The sequence below is a fragment of the Trichomycterus rosablanca genome, chromosome 9 (genome assembly GCF_030014385.1).
Source record: "Trichomycterus rosablanca isolate fTriRos1 chromosome 9, fTriRos1.hap1, whole genome shotgun sequence".
NCBI classification, from domain to species: domain Eukaryota; kingdom Metazoa; phylum Chordata; class Actinopteri; order Siluriformes; family Trichomycteridae; genus Trichomycterus; species Trichomycterus rosablanca.
Window position 1 is genome coordinate 23295682 of NC_085996.1, and position 18664 is coordinate 23314345.

At 39.7% G+C, this 18664-nt stretch overlaps 1 protein-coding gene across 1 annotated transcript in view; it reads left to right on the plus strand.

Moving 5' to 3' along the window:
• Positions 1-584: 584 nt before the first annotated feature.
• Positions 585-18664, plus strand: part of kita (KIT proto-oncogene, receptor tyrosine kinase a) — a 36350-nt gene continuing 18270 nt past the window's right edge. Inside the window, exons 1-3 of the mRNA XM_063002106.1 lie at positions 585-646; positions 16342-16602; positions 17343-17642. Coding sequence (XP_062858176.1) covers positions 592-646; positions 16342-16602; positions 17343-17642 — 616 coding nt within the window. The 5' untranslated portion in view covers positions 585-591. The remainder of the gene's footprint in view (positions 647-16341; positions 16603-17342; positions 17643-18664) is intronic.

An 18664-nucleotide genomic window follows, 5' to 3' on the forward strand; every position in this document is an offset into this window, starting at 1 on the left:
GCAAACTGACAGATGACTTAAGATGTTAATTATTTAAGCTTTAATTTACCCATTGAACGGGTCACCTTGGCCATCTTCGCAATAGTTGCGAAGATGGCCCCCCACAGAGAGATTTGGCAGGAGCCGCCACTGGTAAGAGGACTGAATTTAGAAGCCACATTAACAAGCTGTATTGCCACGTTATGCTTCTACACCTGACAGTTTACTGGCAGGCTTACTTTCATTTGGCTTGCCTACAATGACTTGTATGAAAGGGTTATGACAGGCAACTCGTCATTATTGGACTGCTGTTCGGATTTTATGATCTCACAGTTGACATCACCTGGATGGAACTCACTTTAGTCTGACAGCTTGTAATCATGCATTGGTGCTTGTCAGCACGCAGCTGCGACTGTCACGTTTCAAACATACGCTCGTGTTGTTGCTCTGAAGCTCCGCCCATCAGCGCGAGCGCGTTTAGTGTTGAACAGCTACTTTAAGACGCTCAACCGCTGTGAGCAGAGCTTTCAGTACAGAGCGCACAGGACAGCGAGCGGACACTTACACTCTCAAACACACACAAACAAGAGCAAGCTAGATGGAATTATAATAATGGAATACTACTGGGTTCTGTTTACTGTCCTGTTACAGTTTCTCCTCCGACCAGGTAAGCCAGAGGTTTACCTGTCGTTCAGTGAGCTTTCTGAAGTTCCTCAGCAGTGGGATGTTACAGCGCGCTTCAGTTCTATCACTCTTATTACTGCATTTTCACTTTATTAATTTACTTAATTAGTTTAACCTGGTTGGTTTTAGACTTGTACCTGTTGGTGCCTTAATATTGATTATTGTGTAGCCTTCTGCATTTTTACAGACAGCGGTAACGAAGCGTTTGTTCAGTATTAAGTGTGGAAACTGTTTGGACACTTTGCGCCTCTCTGTTATTTCTCATAACGAGCTTTCGCACCTGAACGCTGCACAGTACTTAAATGATAAACGCCTTTTTAAATTTGTTTCTTTTTTTAAGTTAATCATAATTATAATAACAAAATAATTCATTCAGTTTATCTCAATTTGATGCTGGAATTTATTTAATTGGGCTCAAACACTGGTGCAGCTCCCCTTAGTTATACTCAGTTTAACACTAAAGTACTCTTAAACAGTGCACACTGTCATTCAAACAAGTTTGTGTACGCACACCTATGACCACCTCACATTATTCCATATTAATACGCCACTAAAACCAAAAAGTACAAAGTTGTTTGAACACTATTTTAACTCGTGTACTATACATGGAAATGTCCAGATTAATATAAACAGTAATCCTAATCATTAGTCCAAGAAATAGTGTAATAGTGTTTGTGGAGGAGTGCTTATTGCGAATGTTATGTTCGCCCTCATGTTGCCTAGCAACACTGTTAACGGACTACCTGATTTCGCGGAAGAATGCTTTTTGTAAGTGTTTTTGTAAATAAAAACATTTATAAATTGAACATTGTTGTATTTTATTATATTTTAGGTTGACCGCCGTTTTATAAAAGCTTGCTTCTCCGCTTCGCCAAAACATTCTTCCCCGTGATAAAATCGCAGTAACGCACCGTCTCTCGTGGCTTGTGGCTTCATTATATGTAGGGCAGTTGAACTACAGACTCGCGGACTAGTAATCGAAAGGTCGCTGGTTCAAGCCCCACTACTGTCAGGTTGCCACAGTTGGGCCCTTGAGCAATTGCTTAGACAAAATACTGTCACAGTAATGTAAGTCACTTTGGATAAAAGCGTCTGCTAAATGTCGAAAATGTAAATATAAAATGTCTAGAAAATGTTTTTAGTTCTTTGACCATTAAATAAAATTTATAAATAATTGATGGTAATTGACTAACCAAGCGGGCTAGTACAAGTTGTAGGCTTATTTATAGTTTATGCACAAAGATTATGCATTTGCTAATATGTGCAAACATGTATAGAATGTAGTTTTAATATGTATTGTTTTAGAGGCTGCATATTTTCATTATTATACAGGCATATGCGTAATAAAAAGCATTATTGTATTATTGTTAAAATTATATGTAACAACCTATGCCAGGATTAACCAGTTAATCAATGGCAGAGAGTTAAAAAGTGAATATAATTTGTTTTTCCAATTTCTTTGTTTATTCATTTACTTATTTGGACTTGTAAAGTAAATATTGTGTTTTTCCAGTGTTGATTTTTTGTTTGTTGCATTTATTTTACCCTAAAGCATTCTTTTCCCACTGTGTACCTGACTTTATAAGCTCTATATGTCCTGGACTGTCAGAGCTGAGCGGTTACTCAATGCGACCAGAGAAACCGGATATTGCCGCGGGTGATAACGTAACATAGCTCAATAATTCATAGCACAAGTCCTGTCCGTTCAGTTCAGCATAGACCAAATAAACAGCTCTTAATCTGTATTATTCTACTTTACTACATTTACCTGCTCACCACGGTTAGTAAAAACTACGCACGTTAGATAAAGAGGGTCTGTGACTGCTGTACAGATTATAATACGGAGTTTAAGTAGCTAAAGAACCGCTCGTGACAGGAAGCGTCTGTCAGGTGAACCTGCTCATCATTTATTTTTAACAGTCTGACTGAAGCTTATATTGTGTTTAGCATGTTCTCTTCTGTGCTAAACACAAACAGAAAGCCTATTTCAGTATGGCAAATAGTTAGGAGAGACCAAAACAATCACCCAAAGATTATTTTAATGTGTTGAGATGTGTTGGGCATGTTTATTAGTGTCACAGTTATCAGTAGCCTATATGGTGGCCACTTCTATTACCCCAAAAAGGAGGGCATACAGTGGGTAGTCAGGATAGTGTCTACAGCACACACAACCTTAATTGATTAATACTTGTGATGCAACCAAATGAACTAGAAAATTCCATATTAATGAATGTTCTACTCACCACATGTAGAGTCTACCTGAGATACTCTGGTACAAAAAGCATGAAAGTCATCTTTCTTACTGTTCGAAATGAAAGGGTGGTGCTCCGACCCCTCAAGAGCCGTAGACTGTTTTTCGTTTTGGCATTGTGCCCGACTGCAGAAAAGCAGATGAAAAACAGGTCTGTCCGCCCTAAAACCGAACGTATGGACACCCTACTATAATAATTTCTTAACGTACTCAGATACATTGTCAATCATGTATTTTTCTTTTAAAAATATAATACTATAATAACTAGTAACCAGTATTACCGGTAATAGATTGGTAGCTGATCTGTTTGTTTGAATATTTGAGCAAGAAACACAAGCCATTTTTTTATTTATTAATTTTGCAATTATAACTCATAATTTTTAGAAATTGGACAGAAATTGTCTTACAAGTGACATACAGTTGAAGTCAAACATTTACATATACTACCAAGAAGCATGTGTAGTCTTCAGACTGGCAGTGATTTAGGCAACAATTGGAGTGCATACTAATTTGTCCAGGAAAATGTTCATATGAGTTTTTCCAGGTATCCACTTACTTTGGGCCATATAGTGTAGATTAAAGCAATAAGCCACGAGAGGCCGTGCATTACTGTGATTTTAGCACGGGGATGACGTTTTTGAAAACTAAAACTAAAACTTCTTTCCCCGTGCTAAAATCATAACAGTAATGCACGGTCTCGAGTGGCTTATTGCTTTTATAAAACGGCGGTCAACATAAAATATAATAAATACAACAATGTTTAATTTATAAATGTATTTGTGTATAAACTTACAATAAAGCGTTCTTCCGCGACGCAAAATAGTTCGATTAACAGTGTTGCTAGGCAACATGAGGGCGAAAATAACATTAATTTTTTCTATTCAGTGGTGTATTAATATGGAATGATGTGAGGTGGTCATAGGTGTGCGTTTATCGGGAATTTTACAACGGCTTCGAACGCGGCTCAGCCAATCAGATTTTAGGACCGGAACTATCCGTTTTATAATGCTTATTTTAAGGATGCCAAAATAGGACCAGTTTCAATAGCTACATTGTTTGTATTAAAACATCTAAAACAAATGCAAAACCTAAATTACAATAATGTAAAGTATGCGTTGAACTATTGCAAAATATTGCTTGTTATTGTGAACAAATAACTAATCTATGACCTTTTTTATTGTCTCTGTGATCAGCAACAAACTTTATTCAAGCTTTAAGATGCAGATTTTGGGGCAGGGGCTCTTTTCTTGCACTTAAGCACATATTGATGTAAAGCTTGTCTGACTGTGGACTCAATGATGGCAAGTACCATGTAATTTGTGCTTATTCCTGGCATTAAAATCTATAATATATTTTTCTGATATGTACAAATCATCTGAGACTTTTTATTTGTATTTTTATGGCCATTGTTTGCAGTCAAACTACCCCTGTTTATAATTAGATGGACACAGAGAATCTTAGTTGCTAATTACTTTTTTTCCACTCAGCAATTTTTTTTAGTAAACTTAAAATAAACTCATATTTGTGTGTATTTTTCCACAAAGAAGTATGTATTTCAATTATGTAGTTACAGAATACAATGCATATTTTACATTATTGTGATTTATTGTGCATTTGTATTACATGTTTTAATACAAACAATGTAGGATATTGAAACCGGTTCCTATATTGGCATCCCTAAAATAAGTAATCTATACTATATGGCCTAAAGTAAGTGGATACCTGGAAAATAGCTTGTTTGACATCCCAGAGCAAATGCATGAGCATTAATATGTTGCTCCTCTGGAGTGTGTCTGTGGGACAACTGTCTGTGTACGCCACTGGAGTTTCTCCACGACCATTGTACAGATTGTACAGTTTCTAATATAATCATGTTTTTTTAATTGCTTTCACAGTTTCTATATTTTTTTAACTTAACTGCATTAGACCACCAGCCCAGGGCTACTTCCTAGTCCGATCGATGTAAGCCCAGTTGGAAAGGAACAACAGCCCAATAAAAGTGCTAAATCAGGTCAAGAAACAAATATTAGATTTAATAAAAGGAAAACAGCATCTGTGCTCTTGACCTGGTCAAGCGTTCAACAGACACACTTGGCTGTGTCTGAGGGTTGGCGGTCAACATGTTTTCAATGCAAATACAACCTCTGCCGTCTGGTTGAGGTGCCTGCACAAGTGGTGAATGATTCACAGAATAGCAAAGCCTGCTTCTCCATTCTTAGTGGCTGATGATAATCTATAGCTCCACTTGGTCAGTGCAGGGGTGGTACAGGCAGCAAGAAAATTGCAATGGGAAATTGGAAACAACTAGATTGAGAGAAAATGTGGGGTAAGAACTAGAGATGCATGAGTACCGATACTGCGTTCATTAACTTGTACTCGTACTCGCAAACGAGGCTCCGATACTAAACATCCGATACCGTGTGCCTAGTGCTGCGTTATGCCTAGTTCACACTACACGACTTTTGCCCTGATTTAGTCAGGCGGCTGGTCGGCGCTAGATTTCCCGGCTCGGGAGCAACTCGGCGTTCGCTCAGCGATCAAAACTCGGCTCTTGATCGCTAAGTGTGAACTATCCAACAACTCGATCCGACCGGCTCGCCGAGCGCTCGAGTTTTCTAGCACGTCAGATATCTGATCTCAGATGTGCGACTGGGAATGAGTGACATGTCGAACAGCCAATGAGAACGCAGGATACGGTGTGAGGGGAAACGCAGGAGAGGAGTGTAAACAGGTGGGACAGGGGTTTAATATAGTTTATATCAGAATACACCGGCACACACACACGTTTTGCAGTATTTCTGACCTGATCGTTCTCTACAAAACATAACAACAAAACACCAACATTGCAAAAATATTTATTAACCTCTAACTCACTACAGAACAATCCATGCTATTCGTGTTAGCAATCCACTCAGATTCATTCATTTTTCCTCCTTGATTTCATCACATCAGCGCACAAACACTTTGATCACTCGCTACTTGTTGACGTGCATTTTTGGACGTGGTATCATTAAACTTCTCGTCACTTCTCACGTGTGTTTTTGTTTAAAAAACGGTATTCTAAATAGGTATCGGTATCGGTATCGGCAAGTACAAAAATACATGTACTTGTACTCGTACTCGGTTGGGAAAAAATGGTATCGATGCATCCCTAGTAAGAAGCCCTCCCCATACAAAAGAATGTGAAAACATTGAACAAAGGAACTTGCCAGTTTTCTTCTCACAGTATTAATGTTTTATAGGGTTGCTGCCCCATTTGAAAGCTACGTTTAAATAGTACATAAAGACAGGGTGCAGATTGTAGCTTGAAAAGCTCTAAGCATGTTCTAAACACAGTGCTTTGCTTCTACACCTATTTTGGTTGATTATTGTAATCACAAAGCAGTTCTTCAGTAATAGCAGGTTTGTGTAGTGTGATGTTGTTAGATCAGCAGAAAAGCAGAAATGTATGTTGGAATACTCCTAGTGAATGTTTACACTGAACTATTTTATATTTAGTGCACTATTTATTTGCATACCTCTCACTCCTGTAAGGCCTGTTTACATCTTTCAAAACACTAAGGTAACAGTGAGTGTGCTGAGTGCTTAGGGCACAGTATTCAAATTGTGAGGTGGAACCCCCTTTGGGACTGCTGGGAGTAGTTAACAGAATAGATTTTAGTTGCCCTGTTTTGAAAGAAATGCTTTGAAATGTACACTGATCAGCCATAACATTAAAACCACATTCTTGTTTCTACACTCACTGTCCATTTTATCAGCTCCACTTACCATATAGAAGCACTTTGTAGTTCTACAATTACTGACTCTAGTCCGTCTGTTTCTTTACATACTGTTTTAGCCTGCTTTCACCCTGTTTTTCAATGGTCAGGACCCCCACAGGACCACCACAGACCAGGTATTATTTAGCTGGTGGATCGTTCTCAGCACTGCAGTGACAATGACATGGTGGTGGTGTGTTAGTGTGTGTTGTGCTGGTATGAGTGAATCAGACACAACAGTGCTGCTGGAGTTTTTAAATACTGTGTCCACTCACTGTCCACTCTATTAGACACTCCTACCTAGTTGGTCCACCTTGTAGACATAAAGTCAGAGACGATCGCTCATCTATTGCTGCTGTTTGAGTTGGTCATCTTCTAGACCTTCATCAGTGGTCACAGGACGCTGCCCACAGGGCGCTGTGGGCTGGGTATATTTTTGGTTGGTGGACTATTCTCAGTCCAGCAGTGACAGTGAGGTGTTTTAAAACTCCATCAGTATTGCTGTGTCTTATCCAGTCATACCAGCACAACACACACTACCACACAACCACCATGTCAGTGTCACTGCAGTGCTGAGAATGATCCACCACCCAAATTATACCTACTCTGTACAGCATGAAAGGGGGCTAACAAAGAATGCAGAGAAACAGGTGGACTACAGTCAGTAATTGTAGAACTATAAAGTGCTATGGTAAGTGGAGCTGATAAAATGGACAGTGAGTGTAGAAACGAGGTGGTTTTAATGTTCTGGCTGATCGGTGTATGTACACTATATTTACTCTTTAAAGGATGGAGGTATTGTATTCATATATAATGTACAACAGTTCAACCCTCGTGTACATGCTCTTATGTGGGATTCCTTTCTGTACTGTGGTTTCTTTCAAAACATGTTAATAGTCAAATTTCATCCAGTGTGTCCGGGTGGCTATGCCAAATCAACCATTTATTGATCGTGAAAATGTCATTTAACAAAATGTAACTGCATTAGGTGAAAAATAAACAAGGAACTTAATTTTATGTGAATCACAAAGTATTTGAACAGTATTCTCCTGGAAATTAAACATACTTGTATAAGAATGAACATGTGCTACTTTATTGTTGAATTCTCACTCACTTTCTTAACCACTTATCCAATTGGGGGTGGGGTGGGGGGGTGGAGCCTATCCCAGCTTTTCAATGGGCGCAAGGCACACAGGGCTTTGGTCATCCACGCAGCACCCAATTAACCCCCAAGGTGGCCGGGTGTCTACACAGACCAGTGCACCACCCAAGCGCAATATGAATATTTGTTGATTAAAATTTTGTGTTGAATAGAACACATCTGATTAAAGTGAAAAATACGACCAGGGCATCACGTTTTTTTTTTAATTACATAAAATATTGAATCACCTCAGTTATTGTTTATGATAATGCTTTAACACTTTGGTGGGATTTGTGACAAATATAGAATATGTATTGTGCTATATGTGACTGCACTTCACAAAAGTGTAAATTAGACTATGTTATGGAAGGTCCAGGGTTGTGGGGAGGGCAATGTTAATTAAATTTCATTTTGGGTGGCACGTTGGCTCGGGGGTAGCACTGGGTTTGATTCCCAGGTGGAGCAGTCCGGGTCCTTTCTGAGTGGAGTTTGCATGTTCTCCCCGTGTCTGCGTGGGTTTCCTCTGGGAGCTCCAGTTTCCTCCCACAGTCCAAAGACATGCAAGTGAGGTGAATTGGAGATACTAAATTGTCCATGACTGTGTTCGATATAACCTTGTGAACTGATTAATCTTATGTAATGAGTAACTACCGTTCCTGTCATGAATGTATCCAAAGTGTAAAACATGACGTTAAAATCCTAATAAACAAACAAACATAAAGGATGTTTGGGGGTCTTCACAAAAGTGTAAATTAGACTAGCTTAGGGAATCAGGGAAGGTCCAGGGTTGTGGGGAGAACAATGTTAATTAAATATTATTTGTAGTGCATGAATATTACTACCACGATAATAAAGATCATTTGGCTGCAGCTTAAATTGAACAAGTGTTTTAAATTGTCTTAAATTGAACATTTTGTCTTAATTCTGTCTTTATATTGCTTGTTGTTTTTGAGAAAATTGTACTTGTCGCAGTTGTACTTGCCTCTGCATGACTATCATTAATAACATGATGTCATGTGCTATTAGCTTTTTTGTTTATGCAAATTTTCTTCTAAGCAAACTTGTCTGTCTACAGTTGTTTATGAGACAGACTGAGGGATGTACTGTATGTCTAATACTGCGTGTATATTCTATGTGCCTCTATCGGTGGCTTAGTGGGTAGCACTGTCACCTCACAACAAGAAGGTCCTGGGTTTGATCCCCAGGTGGGGCGGTCCGGGTCCTTTCTGTGCGGAGTCCGCGTGGGTTTCCTCCGGGTGCTCCGGTTTCCTCCCACAGTCCAAAAACATGCCACCAGGCTAATTGGAAACACTAAATTGTCCTATAGATACCTAGCCGCTAAATGCACAAACCGCAACCGAACGGGACAAAGGCCAAGGAAAAGAAGAAGAAGATTCTACAGTGGGGTCAAAAAGTATTTAGTCAGCCACTGATTGTGCAGGTTCTCCTACTTAGAAAGATGAGAGAGGTCTGTAATTTTCATCATAGGTACACTTCAACTATGAGAGACAAAATGAGAAAAAAAAAATCCAGGAAATCACATTGTAGGATTTTTAAAGAATTTATTTGTAAATTATGGTGGAAAATAAGTATTTGGTCAATAACAAACAAGCAAGATTTCTGGCTCTCACAGACCTGTAACTTCTTCTTTAAGAAGCTCTTCTGTCCTCCACTCGTTACCTGTATTAATGGCACCTGTTTGACCTCGTTATCTGTATAAAAGACACCTGTCCACAGCCTCAAACAGTCAGACTCCAAACAGTCAACCATGGCCAAGACCAAAGAGCTGTCGAAGGACACCAGGAAGAAAATTGTAGACCTGCACCAGGCTGGGAAGAGTGAATCTACAATAGGCAAGCAGGTTGGTGTGAATAAATCAACTGTGGGAGCAATTGTAAGAAAATGGAAGACATACAAGACCATTGATAATCTCCCTTGGGGTCAAGATCTCATCCCGTGGGGTCAAAATGATCATGAGAACGGTGAGCAAAAATCCCAGAACTACACGGAGGGACCTGATGAATGACCTGCAGAGAGCTGGGACCAAAGTAACAAAGGCTACCATCAGTAACACACTACGCCGAGAGGGACTCAAATCCTGCAGTGCCAGGCGTGTCCCCCTGCTTAAGCCAGTACATGTCCAGGCCCATCTGAAGTTTGCCAGAGAGCATATGGATGATCCAGAAGAGGATTGGGAGAATATCATGTGGTCAGATGAAACCAAAATGGAACTTTTTGGTAAAAACTCAACTCGTCGTGTTTGGAGGAAGAAGAAAAACCCAAGAACACCATACCTACTGTGAAGCATGGGGGTGGAAACATCATGCTTTGGGGCTGTTTTTCTGCAAAGGGGACAGGGCGACTGATCCGTGTTAAGGGAAGAATGAACGGGGCCATGTATCGTGAGATTTTAAGCCAAAACCTCCTTCCATCAGTGAGAGCATTGAAGATGGAACATGGCTGGGTCTTCCAGCATGACAATGATCCCAAACACAGCGCTCGGGCAACGAAGGAGTGGCTCCGTAAAAAGCATTTCAAGGTCCTGGAGTGGCCTAGCCAGTCTCCAGACATCAACCCCATAGAAAATTTGTGGAGTCCGTGTTGCCCAGCGACAGCCCCAAAACATCACTGCTCTAGAGGAGATCTGCATGGAGGAATGGGCCAAAATACCAGCTACAGTGTGTGCAAACCTGGTGAAGACTTACAGGAAACGTTTCACCCCTGTCATTGCCAACAAAGGTTATGTTACAAAGTATTGAGTTGAACTTTTGTTATTGACCAAATACTTATTTTCCACCATAATTTACAAATAAATTCTTTAAAAATCCTACAATGTGATTTCCTGGATTTTTTTTTCTCATTTTGTCTCTCATAGTTGAAGTGTACCTATGATGAAAATTACAGACCTCTCTCATCTTTCTAAGTAGGAGAACTTGCACAATCAGTGGCTGACTAAATACTTTTTGGCCCCACTGTATGTGCCTCTATGATTGAATAAATGCATTTTTAATACCACAATAACACAAACCCTACACTTTTTGGTGTAATTAACACCTGACTGTTTCACACTTTTCCATCTTTAAATATTAAGCAGAGGAACTAAATATGTGTGACTACTTCTGTTTCAGTGTATACTTAAGCCCTTATCACTGACCCATCTGTGTTATAAATCGAAGCCGTTTGGCCCATCTTGTTCTCACAGAGGACAAAACGTATTTTCTTATTCAGTTTGGTTCTGTGAAGTGTATTTCAAAAACAGCTATATACAAGACAAAGTCATCTTCCGGGCTTGTTGCTTTTGGAAAATCTTATTTCAAAAGCGTGGTCCAGTTGCTGCTATTGGCTTCCCGTCTTCTTTGGAGGCCCTGTTGTTAAGCCGTCTGTCTGACACTCAGTTTGTGAATTTATACCTATTATGTTGGATGCCGTTCAGCTCAGAGCTTCATAATTGCCAGTTCCACAACAAAAAATAGGCCTTTTTCCCACAAAACTGTAAGCACAGATTTCTCCAGAATGAAACAGTATCATGCAGCATTCAGGTTTTTCAGCTCCAATGGAAACCATTAAAACAGCCTGAGTCTATTATTCCTCCTTTACCAAACTTTACATGTCACTATGCAAACAGTCTGGTAGCTTTTACCAGGGCATCCCGATTGTTCACCTGGCATCAGAAACACTCCAGAGAGATTGTTTCTACTATTCCAGAGTCAATTGGAGAAGTGCTTTACACCATTTTGGCATAAAAACCTTATTCATGAGGTTTCTAGGTCTCACAAGGCCAGACATGGATCATCTGGCCATGGCCACAGTTTTTCTCTAAAACCAGCCCAGACACATCACCTACAGTCATAACTTCAAGCTTCACTTTCAGGAGGCGTATGCTGGCTACCCCAATGTTTCCCCCTTCCTTCAAGCCAAAATCAACCAACAGATTCTTCTGACTTTAATCTTGCCTTAGCAAAAGGCCCTGCAAGACTGTGGGGTGATTTTCCTTAGTAGAAGCAGCAGCAGTGGGTAGTATGGAAGTAGAGGGTGTTACAACTCACAAGCTCATTTTGTGAGCTTACGCCTGAACTGTTTTTGTTTCTATAATAGCAGCACTCACAGTTCACTTGGGCAGCTCTTGCAGAACTTTGACTAGTCTGACAGGTGACAGGTTTCACAGTGCACATTAATAGGAATAATTCTACTGCCAGTGGTTGTTTTCGCACTTTTATATTTTGGTTGGAAACGGTGAGGGCGGGAGGAGTAGTAATTGGTCGTGTCTGGGAGACTGAGAGAGAGCTTATAGTCCGGATTTAGCGCCATCTGATCTTCACCTTTTTGGACCGCTCATAGAAGCTTTAAGGGGAAAAAGATTTTCATGTGATGATGATGTGAAAGCAGCAGTGCATCAGTGGCTACACGCTCAATCAATAATGTTTTGCTGATGGCATTAAAAAGTTGGTATGATGCTGGGAAAAATGTATCAGGAAGGTTACTATGCACAAAGTGATTTGTTTTTGAAATTCTTAATCGCACAGTCGCCCTCGGCTTGCTCAACAGGGTTTTTTTTGTTTTTTTGTATCTGTTGGTCCTGGATTTTGTAAAGTTGCTTTGAGACAATGTCTATTGTAAAAAGCGCTATATAAATAAACTTGACTTGACTTAATAAATAGAGTTTAAAAAGTGTGGAAACTTTTTGAAGAACCCTCATATTTTAGAGCTGAGCTATTGAATTTAGAGTGGGGCCAGATTGCAAAAATCATACCAAATAAGGGGTATTTATACATAAGGCTAGGGCAAGTTTCTACTAGTTTATCTGTTTTACCAGATATGTCCCACAAGCTGCTAACCAAATAGATTGCCAATAGATTGTCTGCCGATTGACACCAGTTGTAGAAATACTAGAGATTTTATAATCTGCCTAAACTGGTCAAACGTAAGATATATCCACAATGCGCATTTCTTCCAAAATGGTCCTTAGACAATTTTCACTGGCCTGGATGTTTCTCAGTATGATTAAGATGTACCTCAACCTTAATCACATTTGACCTCTAAAAGTTCTGAAAGCATGTGATTTATCTGTGACTTGCTGTCTAGTACAGGTGTAATACGTATTGAGTCTCAGGGGGCATTCACTCCTCTTGTTTACTGATAACCGTCACTCAGCCATATTATTTATCCTGATATAAGCAGTCTACAGGAGCCACAAAGGAACCTCATATACTGCAAACCAGGAACTTCTAACTCAAAGTAAACATGAGAGTAGCAGATAATCCAAGGGAATACATACTCACTCGACCGTCTTCTAACACACACATTCACATGTACACATGGTCACATGCACATGGACACAAATACTTATGTATGAGTGAACCATGTTGCCACATGCTCACCATTGATCTTATCTTTTTTTGGTCCACTTGCAGTCACTAGTATCTAATTACTGTAGCAGAAATGTAGCAATTTTTAAAGGTTTATTTAAGACGAGATGTTTATATGTGGTCAGTTTTTGTAGGAATGGCACAGTGGCCAGCTGGTAGAGTGGGTCCTGCCCAACACAAGCATTCTGTCAACCTTTGTTTAATCTTTACCTCCAGTTCGAGTATCATCTACATAGGGACTTTCAGCAGTTTTGCAGACAAAGAGTCATGCAGCACTATCCATAATGCTACCATATCTTGAGCAGGTGCCCAGCAAAGGCTAAAAAATACAGAGAAAAACTACATTTTAAAAAATATTCACAATATTGTGGACAAAGCATAACGTTTCCCATGTGTATGAGTACGTAACTGAGCATGTGGTGCACTGATAAATTGGTGCCTTGTCCAGGGTGTGCTCACGGACTTGTCGGACTTGCTTTTGACCGTGATCATGATGAAGTGATGTGTAAAAAATGTACAAATTATTAAGACAGTCTTATTACAGTCCCGGGCGGCACGATGGCTAAGTGGGTAGCACTGTCGCCTCACAGCAAGAAGGTCCTAGGTTCGATCCCCAGGTGGGGCGGTCCGGGTCCTTTCTGTGTGGAGTTTGCATGTTCTCCCCTTGTCCGCGTGGGTTTCCCCCGGGTGCTCCGGTTTCCTCCCACAGTCCAAAGACATGCAAGTGAGGTGAATTGGAGACACGAAATTGTCCATGACTGTGTTTGATATAATCTTGTGAACTGATGGATCTTATGTAATGAGTAACTACCATTCCTGTCATGAATGTAACCAAAAAGTGTAGAACATGACATTAAAATCCTAATAAATAAATATAATCTCACAACTGTCACATGTGTTTTGAGATCTCAATGACTAATAGAGCTTTGACACTGATTCTTAAAGAATTATCTTTGAAATGAGTTATTTTCTATATTCAGAAGCAACAATCAAAATTCTAATGCATATTTGTGCAAAAATGCATTTTTCAATATTTCGGTAAATGTTGGTTTATAAAATGGATCATGTGTCATACTTTAAATGTTAAAATGACTGAATAGATGACAGTATGTTGATTGAATATGTTGCTTCAGTGTGGACACCAAGGGCTGCATGAAAGCAGTCAATCATTCAGTCCATTTTTTTCAAATGAGCCTACCTGTTTGACTCGTTTCCACAGAAATGGTCTGTTTCTGGGGAAGGCTGAGATGTACATGTTCTCCAGGATGTTTTCTTAGTACCCAAAGCTTGCAATGGCCACTGTTTGCTTTTTATCATGTTGTAAAAAGTTTTGCATTTTGATTAAGTGTTATCCTTTGCTTTCCCGTCATTTGCAAATCCTTGGTCAAACATTTGTATTCTTGTTAAGACATTTCAGTTACTCTTTTGTCATGTGCATGAAGGATTGAATTGGACACACACGTGAAGTTTACTAAAGACTTAGAAAACTTAAACAAGGTGGTCAAACTGCACATTACAGAATAAAAAACACTAACAGGTGTTTAAAATTGTGGTGAGGTTTAGAAGCTGGGGTGGACACAGGTGCGGCAGTAGATGATATTATGTTTTCCTTCTGTTGCTTGGTTTGGCACGAATGTAGTCTACTTAAACAGGTGTGTGACAGTTTAATTCATCATAATAAAGCTGGAAAAGTCCCTGTCTCTGCTACGGTCATAAAGAATATACACCCATCTATGTTAAACATAGGTTTTGTCCCTAGAAATTAAGTAAGGTGGTGGAATTCATGTGATGACAGGCATGGTTAATCAATGGATTAGAAAGGCAGGCAGAATTCTTGGGAACAGACCAAGCCAATATGCAAATGTGTGTGTTTCTCAGTCAGTCAGCATGAGCCTGAGTGTAGTAAACTGAAGCAGGACTGGATCTAGACAGCGGATGTAACAATTTATACATTTTACACAAAGGAACAGTTTTGAGTTTGTTTTTGTGTTGTAGTTATTATTGTGCATGTATTATTAATTACTATACTGAACAGTAAATACTTTGGTATTCACTACAAAGATCGAGCATGGTAATATTGATATAAGTATGATCTTGACCAATAATTAAATTGTTCTAGATGTTTTAACTTTTTACCAACTATCACATACTAGCTAAGACTTCCCTCCCACAAGTGCTAGGTTCCCTAGCTTGCAAGGTTGCAAAGTGAAGCCCTGCACCTGCAAGAATGAAAGAGAACCCAAGTGCAAAAACGCTTGACCAAGGTGGAACAACACTCTGGCTAAAAAAAAAACATTCAAAAATGGGACAGTCGCAAATAAAACAGGTGGCCAGAATAACAGAAACTAAGTAACAAATAAAAGATGAAAACACCCGCAGCCCACAACAGACAAAGTGGATAGAAATGGATAGTGCAGAAATGAAAACTGGTTGTCACAAGCTGCTTCGCTCTTCCAGGGCGGTTTCGTCATGAGTTCACAGAAAGTAAGTCCCGGACCTGAGCAAGCCTATCATAGCTTCAGAGAAACAGCCGGTTCGCCAAAGGAGGAGGTGTCAAGTCTGTGATGAAGAAACCGTAATGTATAGAAAAACTCCCACCAGGAGTGAATTAAAGCTCACAAGGAGCAGACTCATTTGGTGCAACACAGTATCACATCTCAGACTGGACGCCAATTAATCGTGGTACCGTGGCCACCAAGACATAGTCTGTATGTAGACGCCCACCCAGCCGAAAGCACCGCTGGGTTTTTGAACCCTGGATCCCAACAGTAGTGCGCTAGCGTAATTTACCACTGTGGCACCCAAACACCCTTTACTAATGTTACTTTGGTAACTTAAAGTAGATACTTTTTAGCAAAGAAACCAACCTACTCAATAGCAGTCTAATAAAGTAATTAAGATTGGTAGTTTGTCTTTATAGCTGCTTTTAAGATGTCTGCAAAACCTATCTGACATAAACCAGCAGATTCTTTAACTGTCCATGTTCCACTAGAAAACTCTTTTCGATTTACAAATCTATCCTATATCATAGACAAGGATATGAAATTTTGGATAAAAGACTTAAATTGAAAAAAAAAATTGAAAGTTTGTGCCAGTTGGAGTATTACAACTTGTGAACACAAGTGTATTGACTTGTGAACCCATATGTTCCATTTTTTACAGGCAGTACCAGGCCCATAATTATTCCAGGCGGGTCCCAGGTCACCGTGCCGCTGGACGGCGACCTGGTTCTGCGTTGCCATGGTGATGGACCAGTGCAGTGGCACAGGGATGAACGTCCAGGCCGGACCATTAAGGAAGAGCTGAGGGATAATCGGCTGTCAACCATTACTGTGACCAGAGCGAAGCCTTTTCACATGGGAAAATATGTGTGCTCGGAGGAGCACTCAGGCGAGAAGAGCACTATCTATGTGTTTGTTAAAGGTAGGTAAAGCATATAGTATTCATGTGTTTCGGGAAAAGAAAATGACATGTATTTGTATCCATTGTATACCGACGCCGCTGCAATATGTTTGTAATTGATGTTTGTTAACAGATATTAGTGCGAAATGTTTCTGTGTGATTTATTTCTGCACTGTTAAGTTCAATTGGGTGCAACCATGACTGGTTACTAGTGTCACAATTATTACATTTATTTTTACATTTATTATGTTTTAATATATAACCATGCTTGGAGTAATATGTTAGTATTCCCTGCTCCTGCCCTAAAACTAAAATCTAAAACTAATAATTGTCTGGAGACAACAATTACATATTGGTTTTTTTTTGTGTGTTTTTCCATGCTGCCATTTGCACAATTGTTTTTGGTCAATCACCTGACTAATGTACATGTGATGACTGCTTTACCAAATAAATGAATTAATAAATACGTAAATAAAAGTGGACTAGTCTAGGAGCAACAACAACTCAGCTAATGTTTGACTTTCCACATATTTTTGGTCAAGTGGAATATCTTTTTTTGAAACTTGCCACTAGACATTTAACCCACATTGTATTGTGTTTAAGGGGATCTGCTTTCGCTCTTCTTATCTACCCTATTTTGTTGCCCTCCTCTGGCTCTGGTTTTCCCCGTCCCGCTCTCGTTGTTTCTCTCTCTCTCTCTTGCTGCAATGTCATGTCTTAATCTAAGGCCCTTGGTTGTGTTTCATTGGTTCTTGATTTAGCCTTCCTCTCAGCAGATCCTGAAAATGCCTTCAGGAAGTCTATCATCCCAGACATCATGGCAGGGGCAGGTGACACGGCCATCATACCGTGCCTGGCCACGGACCCCAGCATGTTCGAGCTGCAGCTGGAGACGTGCGATGGACGGCCACTGCCCACTGGAATGAGATACGTTGCCAACACAGAGATAGGCATTTCCATTACCAATGTCCAGCCCAACCATAAAGGATGCTATGTCTGTGTTGGGCTGCTCAGGGGAAAGATGGTACAATCTAAGGAATATCAGCTAAATGTGCGACTGGGTAAGACAACGAAAATAAAGGATTTTTGTCATACTAATATCTTATTACTGTATTTTTTTGCATGCTGTCAGAAATAGATGATAACATTTCCTTGTTTTTGTATTCTAAATATGCATGGAAAAAAACAGGTTTAAACCTGAACACGTTCCTATGAGATGAAAACAATGGTCTCTTGAGAAAGAACAAATTTAAAACAAAATATTAAAACTTATAGCTAAATAGATGCTCTGGATCATCTGTGAAGCTTGCAAAAGTCTGGAACTCACCTCATCTTTGGGGATGGAAACTTATTTAAAATATTGGCTACCATGATAACCATCTTTGTTTCCACTCAACAGCTGCAGATGACAAAATTGTTACACAAGATAAAATGGTTTTTACCAATGAGGACAGTGTAGACTCACAGTAAAGTTACACACGTTTCTAACAAACCAATATGTTGTTCACATACTGCATAGAAGATTAATAAAGTAATTATAAAAACACTTTGTATTAAAACATGCAATATGGTCAATCGTTTTTGAATAAAGTCAAGTCAAACATTTGCATCCAACACAAGCCAGAAAGTCTCTTCCGTCCCCCCAGATTGCTGTGCGCCTCACAGATAAGTCAGTTGGTGCCTTTACATCCAAATGGTTAAAAATCTCTGGTATAAAGGTTGAAAAACAGTTGTATAAGTACATTCAAATGCTAAAACTAACCAAAACTGCATTAATGTACACCGATCAGCCATAACATTAAAACCACCTCCTTGTTTCTACACTCACTGTCCATTTTATCAGCTCCACTTACCATATAGAAGCACTTTGTAGTTCTACAATTACTGTCTGTAGTCCATCTGTTTCTCTGCATGCTTTGTTAGCCCCCTTTCATGCTGTTTTTCAATGGTCAGGACCACCACAGAGCAGGTATTACAGTATTTGGGTGGTGGATCATTCTCAGCACTGCAGTGACACTGACATGGTGGTGGTGTGTTAGTGTGTGTTGTGCTGGTATGAGTGGATAAGACACAGCAGCGCTGC